Source organism: Dermacentor andersoni, chromosome 7, assembly GCF_023375885.2.
Source record: "Dermacentor andersoni chromosome 7, qqDerAnde1_hic_scaffold, whole genome shotgun sequence".
NCBI lineage: Eukaryota > Metazoa > Arthropoda > Arachnida > Ixodida > Ixodidae > Dermacentor > Dermacentor andersoni.
This window is the reverse complement of record NC_092820.1, coordinates 164,655,680-164,673,787: the sequence shown is the minus strand read 5'-3', so window position 1 is coordinate 164,673,787 and position 18,108 is coordinate 164,655,680. Positions and strand designations below refer to the sequence as shown.

General features: G+C 48.0%; 1 protein-coding gene across 2 annotated transcripts in view; it reads left to right on the top strand.

Moving 5' to 3' along the window:
* The first annotated feature begins 4,224 nt into the window (after positions 1–4,224).
* The window catches only part of LOC126533210 (xaa-Arg dipeptidase-like), a 19,501-nt gene continuing 5,617 nt past the window's right edge, over positions 4,225–18,108 (top strand). The window contains exons 1-5 of one of the 2 annotated variants that reach the window (XM_050180485.3): positions 4,225–5,292; positions 6,642–6,791; positions 11,120–11,261; positions 12,798–13,040; positions 17,514–17,970. In XM_050180485.3, coding sequence (XP_050036442.2) covers positions 5,164–5,292; positions 6,642–6,791; positions 11,120–11,261; positions 12,798–13,040; positions 17,514–17,815 — 966 coding nt within the window. In that variant the 5' untranslated portion in view covers positions 4,225–5,163 and the 3' untranslated portion in view covers positions 17,816–17,970. Of the gene's footprint in view, positions 5,293–6,641; positions 6,792–11,119; positions 11,262–12,797; positions 13,041–17,513; positions 17,971–18,108 lie in introns of those variants that run through there. The other variant, XM_055071834.2, reaches the window with a different exon arrangement.

The window sequence follows — 18,108 nt, the reverse complement described above, 5'->3', positions numbered from 1 at the left end:
AGCCATGACCGACTTTGCGTGTTACTTTTGTTTGTCCAATAATGGTGGCTTCTATGCATCTTCTGTGCACTAGTGTGTGAGCTTGTGACAATGTAAAGGCTAGCATCCAGTCAAACTACACGAGTATTTTACCAGGGAGTTAGCGGTTATCAACAAGAGTAATCAATCAATCACTCAGAAAGTTCAGAACAGTGTACAGAAGTCTATGTCGTTGAAAGTCGTCAAAGACTGCAACATGATCAGTTTGATTGGCCAAATAAAATCTACTTTTACTCGATAAGTACGCCCAGCATGGATTTCCCTACATTTACAAGCTTGTAGAGTACGTTTACGCGTGTGGAAAAACATTATTGTAGTCCTTCCTGCCCTTTTCCACGCTCGCAACAACGCATAGAAGTTTCCGTATATCAGTTTCCGCAAAACAAGTGATGTTTCGAGCGCCCATGGCCCGCCGATATAAAACATGGCCCGCCCTTTTTTGCAAGACGCATGCAATAGAGTTTTTCTGTTGTTTGTACTCGCGGCTACATGTAGGAGCGGTGGATATCAAAGTAGACGCGCAGCCCGACAACAAACCCGGCGGACGAAAGTTAAATATCCGGCGGGGTAGCCATGGTTTACGGAGAATGTGTAAGAAGCAGGCTAACTGAGGCGCGGCTTCCGCTATTTGGTTCGCGGAAGCAGCGTCGTTGCTTTGAAGTCTCCCCATCGCCTCTTGACCGCACCCCTGCCGAAACTTTCCGCGAACGGTCCAGATGCTCCACTGAGCGTGAAAGTGTTTTTCTTCGGTGTCTGCGTCTTCCGAGGTGGTGAGACAAGAGGCCCATTGCGTAGCAAGGATGTGTGGCAATGACATTGGGAACTGCGGATTGTGTCACCCTGGAGGGTCGTTGTGTGCGCACTGCAGTGCGCGCAGTGTCATTGCACGAACAGTGGGGTGAGGGTGATGTCGGTGAAGCTTTTTGAGTGCGTGCAGGGCTGTCGGAACGGATTCGGTGGAGATTCGACTAAGATTGAAAGAAGGCCAAAATTGTAACATCATTGTAACTCGTAATCCTTTGATGTCTGTGTAAACAGTTACTATTCTATCGCTTGCACATTCCGTCTTGCCAAACAGTTAACCCTTTGCAATCAGCGTCACAGCCTTGCATATACTGTAATGTGACTCCGCAACATCCACAGTCCCTTCAAGTTTTCCTCACCGACACCGAGATGAATATCAACTCATGCCATTATAGAACCTAATGGCATCAAGGCGCGAAAGTCAATATGTGCAATTATTTATGAAATTGCGTACATTTTTACCAAGCTTTCCCATCGGATGCATTTATGTTCTATTGTTCTATTTCTTTGGCCCTATAGTGAACCAAGTTTGATCAAGGCGTCCAACGTATTTAACTTTTTCTTATTACCACTGAACTTGGTTTTTCGTACACAGTCAGGGGCGCGCACCCTCTTTCAATCAGCCGAAGACAACGCCGCTCGCGAGAGCTCCAGAGCGCTCGGCAACGACCAGCCGAAAATGGCATTAGATTCTGCAACCGTTTCGAACTGGCTACACTTATTTCGGTGAGTTGCAGAGCTAGTTCTTGGTGCAGCTAATAATGCGTGCCTCACAGGGACGTGGTGGTATAGCTTCACTTAATCACGGTTCCACCGATAGTCGGTTCACAGTACACCACAGGGTTTCGAACCCGCCGCCACCAAAGGAAGAAGCGTTCATTGCGTCTGGCCCCGAAGCTGGTGACTGCGCATTAGCTTACGGAGATGCATGTGCTGTTCGATGTGTCATCGGCATCATAGAAAACGACAGTGCATTGCGACAGCAGCAGTGGTCCCTCACCCTGGCTGCACAACAGCTAAGCTGCGCCTGTACAACTAGTGACCTGGGTCGGCCGAACGCAAATGGTAGACAAATGTGTAGGCATGCTACATTGAAGGGGGCTACGTCACGACTCTTGAACGAGGTGACAATACATTTTAATGCGAAAACATTATATGGCCCAGGACGTGGAAAACACGGCGTTGGCGTCGCCGCACAATGATTCAAAGAGGCTACGAAGCCTCGATGATTGGTGGAATTACAACCCACGACCTTTGGTGTTAAGACGCAGTAAGACGATGGAAAGATCATATCCATCGCCGCAAGGGTTTCTGATTCAACCACATAGAGATAAATAAGTGCCTCTTCAATTGTTTATTTTTTATACACTCGTGACGTGACGCCTCCTCCTGCACATTGCCTGAGCCGTCGCGTGCTCAATGACGCGCGCACTATGCCATACGTTTAATCGGCCAGGTGGCTGCGACGTGGCGTGTGTACGGACGCACGCACTATAGGCACACCTTTAGTCGATCAGAACCGTGCAGCTGCCGTGGCGTCGGAGAAGCGTGCTTGTCTCGGACCCCGGATTTCCGGGCTCGATTCTCACCCAGGCCGAAATTTAGCAAATTGTATTTACTTCGTTTACAGGAACCCCCCTGAGAAATTTGACGTCATTCGGAGCACTTTCTGACGTGTTTTTACTCTTTGCGCCGTCAGCCGTGTTTGGTGCCATCATTCGATCACGCCGCCGACGAGGACTGATTTTCGCGTAATGGGGCATTTAATGCTTTCGCCTTAATAGGTCGCCACAGGTACACAGGTGAGCATAAATCTCACATGTAGGGTAGCCGATTCCGACGCCCCCAGGCCACGGCAGTAGTCGAGGAAATGCACGGGCGTCTCTTCACGATTCGAAACAATTGTCTTGAAACAAAACTATACGTCGGCACATCTGCGGTTTTATGCTCTTGCCAAAGCACTTGCGCATGTGAGATGCTTTGTTACGCTTTGCTACGCAGGCACAAACGAACCGCGTTGGCGCCTGGCAAGCTTAAACCCAGTAAGCAAGATTGGAGATGAAGAAACGAATATTTAATTAAAAGAAACAAGCGCGAGCGCTGTCGAGACACTTCTATACTTTTGTTATGCAGCTCGCTCAGGTGCCGCTGCATAGTAAAATGAACAATAACAATACAATCAGGAGCGCGGTGTATGAAATCTGATCTAGCCTTCTTTTTTTTTTTTTTTTGCTAGACTCGACCATATATGGTTTTCTGGGTTCGTGACTTGAGCAGAAACAGCAGGAAAATTCAAGTCGTAAGAAAGCGACAGACAACGGCGCCACCGAACAACCACGTTTATTTTTTGAAGCAGCATATCCAGAGTAGTGATTTGCTAGAACGCAAAAGGCGGTACAAGAGCGCGCGTGATCGTAACATCCAACAAAAGCAAGCCAGAGGACGTTCTCTACGAGTCTTTGCTCACAGTATGTATGAGCCACGGTTGAGATGAAAAAAATATAAAAACAAACACTTTGTGACGTGTTTTTGTGCAAGGCAGACCACTGTATTGCTCAATATTTTATTTGGTTTTTAACAAGTTCCTTTAACATTTTCATTTATGTGTTGGCTATTCAAATACCACCTGGTTCCTATTCTCGCTCCCCCCTGCAGTGGGTCTGTGTCATTGTTCAAAGAATCGCCATCATCGCCATTTGACACGATCCTTTTCCTGTCAGCACTCTCGGCTTTTCTCGCATTCTGATTCCAGTCTCTAAAATATCATCGCTAATCGATCAACGCTCCTCGACATGGCCAGCTCAGAGTTCTCACCGACTGTCCACAAAGCTATCGAAGAAAACGCCACCCAACTGTGCGAGCTGAGCAAGGGCATCTGGATGAATCCCGAGTTGGCGTACAAGGAGGTGAAGGCTCACGATCTCCTGACGCGCTTCCTTGAAGAGCGAGGATTTGATGTTCAGAGGAAGTACCTTCTGGACACGGCGTTTAGGGCAGAGGCTCTCGCGCCTGGTGGCAGCGATGGTAAGTTGGAGCGGCGGTCTTACTGACGTGCGCAGCACGATAACGTTAAGCGAAAGTCTAAACGCTTTAGAAGTTGGGAAAACGAAAATATGTTTCGGCTCGTAGTAGCAGCGCGGCATGAGCTCCGTTTCTTCGAGAACTGCGCAGGCCATGGCTTGTTGATATGGTATTACTGAAAGTCTTAGCTTCATAAATCAATTAGGCAATGTAAAAGAAAAGAAGTAGCTGCCGCGTACTTGTACAGAGTGTTGATTGGTATCGCTTGATGCAGAAATGTGCAACGTAAAAAAAAAACACCTTGTTTTTTTCTTTTTTTTCCCTTTCTTTCCTTCCTTCTTGTCCTTCTTTTGCATTGCTTGGAGGCAAGCAATGTGGTTAGAGTATATATATTAGAGTGATATGACAAAACGGTGGCAATTAGTCACCAGCATCCACTCGATGTCTCCCTCACAATATGCGACGGGCGCCTAATCAACTGATTCATCATTTTACATCTCGTTGTGAACGAGGCTCAGGTGTCGGAGCCAAAACATTAACCTTTCACTTTTCTTTTTGTCGGCCTTTGTCTTGATATTTCAGCGTTATCCATAGTGACCCGACGGGATCCCGTCATACTCTTGATAACATTTTGAGAGCGATCCTCTTTTCAATATTTGTCGACACCAGTGTCGTGTCAAAATTCCCCCCGAATTCACCAGTACGGTTGCTAGCAAACGCACGTGTGTGCTGTCTGCTTTATGCCTCGTAGAAATGCGCTTCTTTATTTATTACCTTAGGTACCTATAGTTTCGTTTGCCTGTAAAAACTGGCCAGCAGTACTCGGATTCGGAACGGAGGCTAAATGCCATAGAGATGCCGTAGACCGTAGACGTAGAAAAATACCTGAGGCGGACTTTTTCACAAAGCGTCCCGCATTGCTTGCTAAAGAGGTGCAATTTCAGGGACTATGATGGGCGCGGCGACTTTTCCTGTTTAGGCCTTTGTGCAAGCAAGTCACACGCTCGTTGTACGAACGAACGCATCAAAATATTTGCATCGATCCGTAGGTTACTAGGGTTGCGATGTGTTTATTGTTTGTCATGGTCTCATTTTGTTATTCCTTGTTTTTTCTTACCCACTGATCCGTTTCTCGTTTGGTGTCACGTTTTCTTTTTTTCGTTAAGCTAAAAATAAATTTTAGCTCGTTGCCACCTTCGTTTACTCCGCTGTCTTATGCTCGGAAACAGAGGCATCTCATAGTCTATTTTTCTTGCTCCTTCACCGGGCGCCGTCGTCTAAGGTCCCACAGTTTGCCTGATGGCCGAGTACGACGCACTTCCGGACATCGGCCACGGCTGCGGCCACAACCTGATAGCAGAGGCGGCCATGGGCGCTGCAGTGGCCGCCCTGGAGGCTATGAAAAAGTTCGGCACCGTCCGGGGCAAGGTATATATAGGCTCCCTGGTTAAGAGAGATGGCCTGCGGCGAAGTCGCAGTCGGTGTGTTTGCTTAATAAGCGCGCCAACGTAATGCAGTCTGCAATAACAGTTCAGTGCGTTCGCTAGCGCTGCTCACCTGTGCGGCTTTTGGATTAACCACGCTATGTGAGGGTTCTGAATTTGACTGTCTGGCTTACATGCAACAAAGCGTACAGCACGTGTGACCAGACAGCTACGTCATGCGAACAGGACACCTGTGCTAGCCATCAGCTGATCTTTTTTTTTTTTTATACGGAGTCGTCCGCTATTAAATCTTACTACACAAAAAGCACAACGCTGGAAGTTGCCCGGCCGGCCGTAAAGAAAACACATCAAAACCAACATATAGAGGGTGAGGGGAAAAATTGTATGAATGACGACTTGACTGACGTAAAGCTGAGTCAATTGACTATCCTTGTCTAGTTTTGCAGCACTTGCGGCGTGAGTTGCCAACGAGCCTGCATTTCTAACGAATGTCCAATGAGCCTGCATTCCCAACGCGACGGAGTGTCCAGCAAGAGGGACTGTGTCCAATATATATATATAGCAGACACTCGACTCGGAGGTGTCCCACCTTCGCCGGGACACCTCCTTTGTGAAAATGAAGTTTTCATCCATTCATTCATTCGACTCGTGAGACATTTCGTTTTGCCTCGGACGTGAGCCGTTCGACGTTCGGTCTCGTTCGACAATCACGTTCTGAATCGTTCTACGCCTGGTTAATTGTGATTCCCTCCTCTGGGGGACCTTGGCCCCTGAATATTTTGTTTTCGCTTCGTTTACTTGCCGGCCAGTCGAGCGGCTTAATTATGGCGCCGTGCTTTTATGTCATGTGCCTTATATACTGTGAGACTGAATTCACTAGCTAGTCAACGTATCTGTCCTGTTCGTGTCGCTTGCCTTGTGCGCGCCGTTCACCGGGTTCACTGTGGCGTACATCTACAGTAAAGCGTAGCCATCGCGATAAATTGTTCTGTTTGGTCCTTGACAAAGTGACCGCTCAACGAGTCATGGAGCGAAAAACGATAGGTGTAACGTTAAGAGACACAAAGACAGCGATGTGCATTAAGAAGTAGAAATGGAGCTGTACAGCACAAGTGACGCGTTAGGCAGGTAACCAGTGGTCTGAGATACAGATTATGTGCCAAGGGAATGGAAGCATAATCATGAAATGGTAGAGAAACAGAGTAGGCAAGGGGTAATTTGATATCGCTTGGAGAGGCCTTCTTCCTGCAAAGGACATAAAGATGATGATGACGTTGATAACGATGACGACGATAGTGAAAACGACCCTGCGGAAATGCTTTCGCTTCCTAGCTGGTCGTGTTGGGAACGCCGGCCGAAGAAGGCGCTGGTGGAAAGGTGCTGCTGCTCGAGAAGGGAGCCTTCAAGGACGTCGACGCGGCCCTCATGGCGCACCCTAGTTGCCAGGATACGCTCAAGCTGCGCGTCAACGCACGGCGTCAAGTGAGGATCAGCGTGTCTCGCATACCTAGCTAGTGGTGGCTGGTTGATTACGCGACCGATTACTCGTCCCTACAGTAAGATTCTGAGTCGCGGAAGGATGACTAATGATTTAAATGAACAGTCGTGTAAGTATATGTTATTGATGATGGCGTTAGGATGGTGTTTCCTTACAAGCCACAGCCGCAAAAATGCTCCTACTGCGACAACAATTAACCTATTCCAATCAAGGCTGTAACATCCTAAATACAAGTTCACTTCTCGTGACTGTTAGAAAAAAATGCTTAATTCGGGTCACCAATTTTTACTTGCGAAATTGCAAAAAAAAAAAGAATCAACTTGTTTCAATTACGTATCAAGCTTGCATCTCTTCAAATCCGTGATGAACATAGATATCACAATACTGTCAACTACGTGATTTGGGACGTTCGATAAAAATAATGCCGCAAGAACATCTCTGGGAGTTGTCTAAGTATGTGTAAGCATTGTACCGCTTGGTCATCTCAACGCCACCGGGTGACAGTGCCAGTGTTACGACACTTGGTATGACCAGCATAAACGACAGGGCTGCCGCGACACGAACTGCTGCGGACGGCGGCGCAAGGTGAATTGATGACGCAATCAAACTACTGTAGGCGGCGGCGCCAGGTGCGCTGATCATGTTCCTGTTGTCGCGTAGTAGCGAAGCTGAAGAAGACAGCAAAACTGTGATTAACGAAACTGGCGTTTTACTGGGCGAACTCGTGCCCTCAGAAGCAACGATAGCGGCGAACACACTCGGTGGTCGTAGAAAATCTGATCAGCGGGTCAAGCGCGTCGGCTTTTATACATCAGTCGTCGAACGCTCCAGAGTAATCGCTGGCACCCGCGTGTCTTCCACAAAGTTCTTCATTATTCGCGTCGCGCGCACATGCAATCAGATTACAGAAGGTTCGGTCACAGACAGCGGATGGAACCATCGATAAGATTCCAGAAACTTCCTCTACATGCAGGCGCGTCCTGCGCTGTGCGATAATATTTGTTAGGCGCGGTGAAAGGTGGTCACCCGATATAGATGTACATGTGTCACTATTGTAAGCTGTTATCACTTTTTAGCGCCTTACGCATCCGCATCAAAACATTATCAATCGTGATCAACCATACTCCGGCGGCGGCTGCGTATGGCGCGTCCCCGCGGACTTACGTTCTCGCCGCTTATTTCGCGTTGAAGCTAGGCGCGCGAGCCCGATCGGGAAAGCGACATGCGATGAGGACACAGTACGCCGAGTGCTCGTAGCTTCATATGCTCCGTGTTCTCGGCATTCAGTTCGTGTTGAAGCGAGAGGCATCACGAAGCTGAATTCGCTCGCTGCTTTGAGCTCTATCTTGAAGGTAGGGCCCACGTCTTACGTGACGGACGGATGGGTTTTCTCGCTGGGTAGGCGTAGAAATGCTTAAAGGGACACTAAAGCGAAACCATAGATCAGTTTAGACTAATGAAGCATTGTTTGAGAACCCTGCAGGCAGTCATTTCAAAAATATAGTTCATTAGATGAGAAAATGAAGGTCCCAGTATCAGTATTGAATTTTGCGCCGAAACCCCAGCGCCGGTACGTCAGCGTGACGTCAGTGATTCCAAAGTATGTTTTCGCAATTGGGCTGCGTTGGCTGAATAAAGGTTCTCGAAACTTGCCATGTTTAATATTTGGTTCCTTTAGAACAATATGTAGTCAATCGGTACCGCTATATCGCTATATATAATTAGTAGGCCTTAGAAGATGCCATCAATATCCAAGGCGTCACAGCCCCCAGGTGCGGGAACTTAAGTAGGCGTCGCCACCCGTATTTCGTTCTTGCGCTTTTTTTGGCTTACCAAACTTCTTAGCGTTGCAAGAGTGGTGTTTTTGGTGTTGTAGAACGGTAATTTACTGATGCAGAAGAAATCATTTTTCACTTTAGTGTCCCTATAAGCATTTGAAATAAATTTGGCAGATTGTGTATTGTTATGAAACGAATCGCAGTAACTTGAAAGGTTTTTGCAACGCTCTCGTAAGCCATATGAAGCCGTGTTTACATTCGCTGTAAACCAGTGCATCATAGTCGTCGCGGTAGACGCTCCAATAGGGGCATATCACGTGATTTTAATGTCAGTTTCCTGTAGTACCTGTTTTTGGAGCAAAGTTACGTCGTCGTAAAAGTGACGCTTCAAATTTCTTCTCACCCATTTAGAGCCGTTTCTGTAAACATTTTAGGCAAAAATTCAGGATTGCGCTTCCAGAAGCCATCTGAATCTGCCTTTATTTTGCCGTATGCAATTCATTTCAACTGAATCGGCTGTGTGGTCGCCCGAAGTGAGAAGAAAACTATAGTGTAATTTTTTATCCCTAGAAACTATATTCCGTGTCCTTACTAGCGCGTATCCTCACTGCGGGCAGTTGTGCCGTATCATACGGTAAGTAACGACAACAGTGAAAGGATGCTTGCATAGTCCCACAGCCATGGTCATACGCTAGAGCCAGTAGAAGCGCTGGAGATTTTCAGCCCTAAAGGTTTGTAGAGTGTTTATAAACTTTTAGTTTGCCATTCGGCTTTACGAAGTTCATGTGTTGCCTACAGGGAAACGCATAGCTGACGTTTATTTTCTTTTGTTTAAGTTAACCGACTGACTTCCGCACGAGCTGCCTGCTGCGAAGTTATGGACACGAGGCGAGAAAAATTTAAGGCTGTAATAGGCAGGCAACTGACAAACATTAGAAACTTCCCAGAAAAATTATGGATACATTTTTTGGACTGTCTAAATTTTTTGAACGGATGACGCAACCTTACGCATAGTGTCGGCTGTATTGCGCACGGTCGGTTGAGAAATATGTAAAATTCTTACTTCTGTAGGTTTTCGGATTTTCTTTGACAAAACCATTATTACTGGCGGTTTGCACTCAGAGCACGACTGCAGACCGTCTGCAAAAGGCTGCTTGTGTGCTCGCAGCAACCGACACTTCTCGGAACACTGCGATGCTTAGCGCCAAAAAGTACTTCGGCGCACATGTCTCGTAACAGCAGATAGCTTTTTGCCATGTCCCTACTATTCAATATCTGCCGTCACAGTGGTGATGTGCCCGTGATCTGTTTTCAGGGCCATTGTAAAGCGCATCCCTTTGTTCCCTTTGCTACAGTCGGTTTCTTTCTGAACTTGCAGGAAACATAACACCCGGATATGCTGGCACATTTGCGAATTATGGCGCCAAATGCTTCCCAGGTGTTTGCTATCTCTGCGATCATAGAGTTTCATACAATAATTACTAGAGCGAACTATAGTAATCACAGCGGTTGTACCAGCATGGGAATTATGGGAAATGCATGGATTTGCCTAAACTTCGTCCTTCTGGCTTCAAACGGCTTTGTGACTTTGAAAACTCGTCATTTTCAACAATGTACTGCGTAATAAATAATTAAATATGCAGTATTAAAATTGTCCGACGGCAGGATTCGAGTACAGGACCTCTAGCACAGAAGCCTGATATTGAAACCATTAAGCCACAGACGCATGTATCGACAAGTTATGTGAAACGCCCTTATGAATTTATGGCGGGCATGCCAGTGCCTTGAGACGCGTGGTGCGTTTCGATTTCGCTACCTCGATAAGCTCCATCGCTGCAATTAGTAGTGAGTGCGCGTGTTCGCGGAGACTTCTGTACTTCGAAGAGTATAGATTGCTCTGAAATTCACGACAGTAAGATTTATATAGTGTAATAAACAACGCCACAACAACGTCTGAATCCACAAGCACGAAGGTCAGACACACCCATGTACTTCTCATCATTCCCACGTTGGGCCAACGACTACAGCGCCAGAGTTCCCTCTAGGACATTGTAGGAAACTGCATGTCTGCGATCGCTTCCAAAGGAATACGTTAAGCCGCAATTGTTAGCCTGCTATTTGCATACATATGTTACTTAGTTTGATAGTTGGTTATGTGTTTTATTAATAGTATGGTGTCTCTTTAGCAAACATAAGTGCAGTTCATGTGACGCCTCTTAAGACACTTGGTTTTCACTTCCTTGTTGTTTTCCTGAAATTAAATAATGCGGTTACTGCTCGTGATGTATGTGCCTCTTTCGTGTTTCTGTGTATAACGCACGACCTACGCTTAATGCGCACTTCCTGTACCACCGTCTAAAGGGCGTCATCACGTGCAATGCCGTGTGCACTTTCGCACGGTATTAAACGAAATGGGAGCCGCGGCCGTGTCAGACTGGCAAGCCATCAGTCCCTGCTTCTTCGTTTCGGAGAAGCACGATAAACTTCGCTTCCCTTCAAATGCAAATTTCCAACGCGACTCTCTCTCCTCTCAGGTGAACGTCCGGTACGAAGGTAAGGCAGCGCACGCCGCCCACTCGCCGTGGAAAGGCGTGAACGCCCAGGACGCGGCGGTCGCCGCGTACATCAACCTGGCCCTGATGCGTCAGCACATCAACCCAGCCGCCAGGGTTCTTGGTGAGCACTGGATTGCCGGAGCGGGGTGCATTGCGGTGTCGAACGTTCCTAAGCGATTCAGTGGCTACGAGACGCACCGTAGTGTGTCGCAACCTTAATACGCACACAGTGAAGCCAGAGAAGCCGTAGAACAATCGACCCTTATATTATATCGGAATGTGAAAATGAGGGCACTTGAAATGAAACTGGCTGGAAAAAACAATTTGCCTCTGGTGGAAGCTGAACCGCGCTATTAGAGGCCGGCTGCAACGAAATTTTCGACCGCGAAAAAAGTCTAGGCTGAATATTAACCAACTCACCCAAATCAAAGATTTACTTCTTTCGAAACAACAATGTGCGAGTAGTGCAAAGTAATTTAGCGCCTGCTTTTCCTATCTACTAAATCATGCCTTAAATGGCTATGTTTGCGGTTCATTCTGCTCGGCAGCCATTTGGTCCTAAACACTACGGGACTCTCCGGGCGAAATAAATGAATGGTGACTAAGCGGTAACTGCGAGACAACTGCGTTAGCAGTAAAAGGTGAGGCGTGCAGACAGGACACATGAAAAGAGAAGTGGACAACACGAACACTTCTCTTGTGTCCTGTCTGCACGCCTCACGTTTTCTTGCATAATGAATCCTTACCAACTAGCTCAGCTTTCTGTCGTTCTATGCGTTAGCAGTATGTTGCACCTCTCTGAGGTCCTGCATCTATGATTTAAACCGCGTTCACCACATTGCAAATTGCTGCTCAGGAGCTCACTCGACGTGAAGTGTGGAACTTAGTGTGGTCCGGAGCAGGCTGCTGTCAGTTGTGTGTGTGTGTGTGTGTGTGCGCATATATATATATATATATATATATATATATATATATATATACACATATACATACATAGCACTCTAAGACGACCACCTGAATATGTTTTTGTGCCGTCCTCACGTGTTTCTACTGTCACCCTCAGCCACGTCTTGTCCTGCTCAGACCATTCCGACGCTATCCGCTCACTTGAACCTGGGTCGCCCTCTGACACGTGTATATAAATGATCGCAACTCTGCAGTACACACTTTTTCCCCAATGCAATAGTTGACTGGAATCATTTGCAAGACTATGTTATTTGCATCGACAGCGAAGCTTTCGCTGAGGAACTAGCTACTCATTGTATGAACATATTCACTGCCGCCTCAACTCTGGCCGCGCTTCTGCTACGCATATTCACGTTTTCTTCCACGTATACCGCTTCAACTTTTTTTTTTCGATTGCCAATTATGAACACCGTTTGTTTTACGCTGTACAGTGCTGTATAGAGGCAATGTAAATTTTTGTTTGTTAGTGTTGTTGTCGTGGGCTATTTCTGAACCACTGCTGATTTTTGAATGTTCTATTGTTCTCTAAACCATACATAATGATTACTACGCAACTTGCTTGCGTGCTCCCCTCCCTCCCCTTACTTAATGCCTCTGGGCGCCTAAGGGTTTAATAAATCAAATGAAATATATGATACTGACGTCACAACTTGATAAGATAGTAATTCATTTGACTCGCGACACGACGCAGGCGTGGTGAAACAATGTGGCGGGCAAGCAAACGTGATTTCCGAGTCCAGCAGCCTCGTCTGCCACATCCGGGCTCCCGACGATGCCGAGAAGCACTCGCTCGTTGCACGAGCGGAGAAGGGCTTCCAGGCGGCCGCCAAGGCCACGGGCTGCGGTATCGACCTCGAGTTGGGCCTGGAATACAAAGAGGTCATCCACAACGAGGCTCTCGTCGAGACCTACAGGAAGCACAGCGAGGCTCTCGGTAAGAAGCGTTCACCTCCGCGCAATGCCGGCCGGCCCGTTAAAAGAGGAAACGGTCGCCGTAAATTGCGCGTTTAACGGCAGCGATGCTTCAGCGCTTCGAGAGGGATTTCTGGAACTGGCGGAAGTCACATTCATGAAACGCTCAGTGTCCAGGTAGACAATTTAAAATAAGCAAGAGTCGTTTAGTTCAGGTTATCGGTGGGGAAAAAAGTGGGGAAGAAATGGATGGAGCGTCGCAACAGGCGTGGTTAATTTTACAAGTACAGATAGGCAAAATGCCAGACTGCAATATAAAGCCTGGCTAGCGTCAACGAGGCTAGGTGGCTATTTGTTGCCGCCCCGTACCGAAGGAAATATCATTAGAAATCATTATTCAACATCAATAAAATAATGCCACCTGGTGTTATCAGCCAGCGACCATTCAGCATTGCGTACCCAGCAAAACGGCGAAGAAGACGACGAGGTCAAGGATCCCGCGCCAGCTGGAGAACCGTCGCTTAGTGCTTGGCATTTTTCGTCTCTGGCTGCTCGTACTGTCACTTACTCCTGTGTTAGCGCGTGACAAACTGGTGGAGGTGCGGGGTAATCTAATCTATGCACAACACCCCTCCGAGCAGCAGGAGCTCCAGCCCCGTACCGGTGGTTACGCCTGTACACCGCGCCAGCAGAAGGATCCGTGGACAATTCGAACATTTGCTGAACGTTCGCGTAGGGAGCGTATTGCGTTGCCGCCGCCGAGTTTAGGGTGCTTCGACCGCACCGGAGCACCCTGGTCGACTCTGAAGCGCATGGTCCCTATAAGGAGGCAAAATTGTCTGCGAAAGAAAAGGTAGAGTCGGCGTTAATGTTGTTGCCAAGTGGAAGTTGAGCAAAGTCACGTCTGCTTAGAACGAATTCTACATCTTAAGAATTGCGTCGCTTTCCAAATATTCTTTCTGAAGATGTGGTTTCGAAATAAATGTTGACGGTTCTAGCTAAACGTTTCCAAAACGCGTAACCCTTGCAGTTCGTGGTGGTTTTAACTGGAACACCGGCGCACTCCCTTCAGCAGATTTCAGGGAAGGGTAACACGAGAGTGTGGTGCCATTGTTAACATTTCTGGTGAGCAAGCGTGACTTCACCGCTCTTCTGCGTGTATTAATTTCGCAATTGCAACGTAAAGCATAACAAGAATAATCAAGTTAATTAGATAATGTTCTGATGTTCTAGCCTGAAAATTGCGTTTTGTCGCGAAGGTAATGCCCACCTCTTTCAGTAATCCAGGTAAACCAGCTAAATTTCACTATATGCACCTGGTCGGTGGTGGTACAATTTTCACCGCGGTTATACACCAACGCAAAGGACGTGTGCTCTGGAACATGCGAGTTGCGAGGCACGTTTCACCTCCTGTCGCCAACTATGATGGCCCTCTGAGACGCACGTGCTGCCTCGTGAGAGCTTTGCGGCGTCTGAAGATTTGTACTTGCAGTGACGCTGTGGTGAACCGCTCAGCAAGGACAGCATTCTCCCACCGCCCACTTCCCCTGTGGTGTCTGCGGGAGAGTGAGAGAGTTGTGGCTCTAAAAAACATCGCTGTCTCCCACACTGGTGGAAACCTCAACCGTAGTGTTTGGGGAAGGGAAATGGGAGGGGAAAAAAAGAGAGAAAGTAGAAGGAGGAGGCTAAATGTAAGTGCATGCGCGTGGCATGTTCGACAACAGGGAACGTAACGGACAGGAATAGTTATTGCTCGTGCAGCACCGCGGTTTTGGGCGAGTCTACGGACCATGTATGCTCAGACGTCGCCGTGGGGGTCGGTGTCCTCCGCAAAGCCTTGTGGAACCTATAATGCACTGCTGCGCAGTGCCCGTGGCCTCGGAGGAAACGCTAGAGGTCCTGAAGGCTCGCCTTCCGGAAGTTGAGACGTCGGCACGTAGACATCATACGGGTGTCCATTCGTCGTTGTGAGTTCAACATTCTAGGAGAATGTGAGCTACGGTCTCATCTGCCTGACACTCTAGCGGCAGAGGGCTGCGACGGCGGGAGAGGAGGATTGCAGTCGCCTTCCACGCCGGCGCTCGCGCTGCTGTAGGCAACACACATGTAAGGAGTAGGCTTATGTGTACAGCCGCCTCTCATACACCGCTAGGGAGAGCGAAATCACGTTATGCTACGATAAAAAATAAATGCATTAGTGCCCTCAGTCCAGGGACTTGCTTGTGGCTTGCTTTAGCGCTAGGTCAATAAAGTCCGCAAGGAATTGTTGGTCCTGAAGGGTGGTTGTGGCGGTCAGCCACTCGGCGGAAAGGATAGGTGGGACAGATGAGGGTTTGGTAAAGGAGGTAGTTTTTGATGGCATTGCCATAGGATGTGCGACATCTTGGGAGGATGCACCCACAGTGGCTACAGCGAGGGAGGTATTCAGTAAGCGGGCCTTGGAAGAGATGTTTCCGTGCTGGAATGAGCAGGGTGTTCGTCTGAGCTTGTCGGATGAGTGTGCCCGGTGGCCTTGTAATTTATTGGCGTAGCTTAAGGTATACGCTGCGCTCTTCCCTAAATGGGGGTTATAGTAGTTGGTGAGGCGAATAGATTTGGTCGCGGGATGTTGGGAGTCTGGAGTATCATATCGCAGGCAAGCTGGTTAGCTCTTTCGTTGCCCAACATCCCCTCATGACCTGTAATTCGGACAACCTCTACTTATCGATGGACATATTCTTGCACCTCTTTTATGCTATGTTTAGGTAAGTAGTCGTGTGTGAGGTTTCTGCATACTGACATTGAATGAGTAAATATGATGGGTGTAGCGATAAGCGTCACTCACTTGGAGTTGTATCGCTGCTATTACAGCTTGTAGTTCTGCTGTGGTCGTATTAGTGTTTGAAATTAATTCACTGTATATCGTCGGAAGGGTGTGATCCACCACCGCTATAGCAGTGCCTTTGTCTTAGACGCTAGCATACGGGTAGTAATATGTCCCATGTGGATAGCGCCCTATGTGTATTTGAAGATATCCTACCCTCCGTGTCCGCCTAGCCTTATTTATCGCAAGGTACATGTGCATGGGGAGTGGTGCGATTTTGAGGAGTCACCTTTGCGGTGCAAGTAATAAGGTGGCTGGTACGGGTGTAGGCGATGGTTGAAAGTATACACTATGAAGCATGTGCCTACCCTGCGCAGTCTGTTGGAATCTTTGTTCTTGCATCCGTTTTTCCGTGGTAATTATTTCGGTGATGGTATTGTGAAATCCCGTGTCGACAAGCAGTAGTGTGCTTGCTCTGACGGGGAGTCCCATTGCTAGCTTGGTAGCCTTGCGAATTAACGCATCGATGCGTGCCGTTTCTTGTTTGCGGAGATTGGTATAAAGCAACTGGTATCTGAGTCTGGATATAAGTAGCGCGTCGCGAAGGCATACGTAGCACGCCTGCTTCTTTTAGTTCAGTTTTTTCGCATCACGTGAAAAACTTGCTCTCCTTGTCCAAGTAAGTGTTGTAGCGGTGGGGCCACCGTCTTGCTGTACATGGAGCCCTAGAATACTTAAATATTTGAGCTGGGGTATGGGTGTGTTCTCACACATAATCGTGATGCACGGGGTTTTCCACCTGGGGTTATGTACTAGAAGTCCTGATTTTTGAGGAGCACATCGGAGCCAAATTTGTGCCGCCGCAGCCTAGACGTTGTTGAAAGCCTGTTGACCAGATTACTTGTCAATTTGTGTGGACAAGATTACTCTTGCGTGTATTGCGTCTACAGTGCGTATCCGCATATTGGACAACGTGTATATAGTATCTCATTGTACCATAACAATCACGCGCCACCTATACCTCTCCCTGTATTTCTCACTTCCCTTTCCCCAGTGAGGAGTAGGAGGCTAGAGACACGCTCTCCAGGCCGACCCCTCCTCCTTTCTCTTCATTAAAATCTACTCCTCCTCCTGTTGAAGGGTGTCTTTGTATGAGACATGGGGATCCTCTTTTTATCCAGGTCGTGATATCAGCTACATAAATTATGTATTTGATGTCTTGAACTTGTTGTACTGCCCTGTGTATTCTGCATCTAGCTAGGTTGAACAGTATAAGAGCTGCTTGCTGGGCCAGTTGGTTTATGTTTATATTGAGAAATCCAGCGAAAAAATTGAGACGCGGACACGACAGAAAGAAGAGACACCACATCGCTGGACTAGCAACTGACATATATTCGAAACACGAATAACCTTCGAACATCAAACCGCCATCGCAAGCGCAATGCTCTTAGCAAGGTGCAAAATCTTCAAAATTCGTTTAATCGCCTTCGCGCATAGTGTTCGCCGCCAGCGTATCCCGGTATACATTACGGTTACGTAAGCGGCGGTTGCCTGAAGCGTGAGAAGAAGCAGTGAGGGATCTTTGAATGCTATCGCATTCCACTCTTTTTGAGGCGAAGCTTCAGCGTGCTCCAAGATTTTGTTCTTTTCTCCGGGATCTCGCTTAAATGTAGAGTTGTGCAACGGGCGCAGGTGCCGTATTTGCGGACGCCGATCCGGGTGTGACCCTCAGGACTGCCGGTTCTACGGACGTCGGGAACGTGTCGTACGTGCTGCCCGCCATGCACCCTTCCTTCGACATCGGGGCCCCGTCGATGATCCACACGAAGGCGTTCGCCGAGGCCGCGGCGACCGACAGAGCGCACCGGTCAGCGCTGCGCGTCGCCGAGGCCCTCGCCCTCACGGCGCTGGACCTGATGTCGGACGCGGGACTCATGGCGCGGGTGCGGAGTGACTTCGCGACGTGGAAGAACAGTCGCGTGCCGTCCAAGTGAAAGCTGCGATAGAGTGCACACGAACACATTGCTCGTCCCTGGCGGTGCGCGATGAACCAAACGCGGGGCTAATCGTATCAGCGCCTCCCTCGTGGGATCGTGTTTTCAGTGTACGCTTTTGTTTTATGTGATAACAATAAAAGGAATGAAGGTGTCGTCCGCTTACGTTGGTAACAACTATAGCTGCTCCCTTTCAAGCTACATAGAATAAAAACCCTGTATGCGCAAACTCCGCTCGATCAAAGCACTTCTAGGCTATTCCCACCGTCCCTCTTTTGTCACGCAAAACCTAT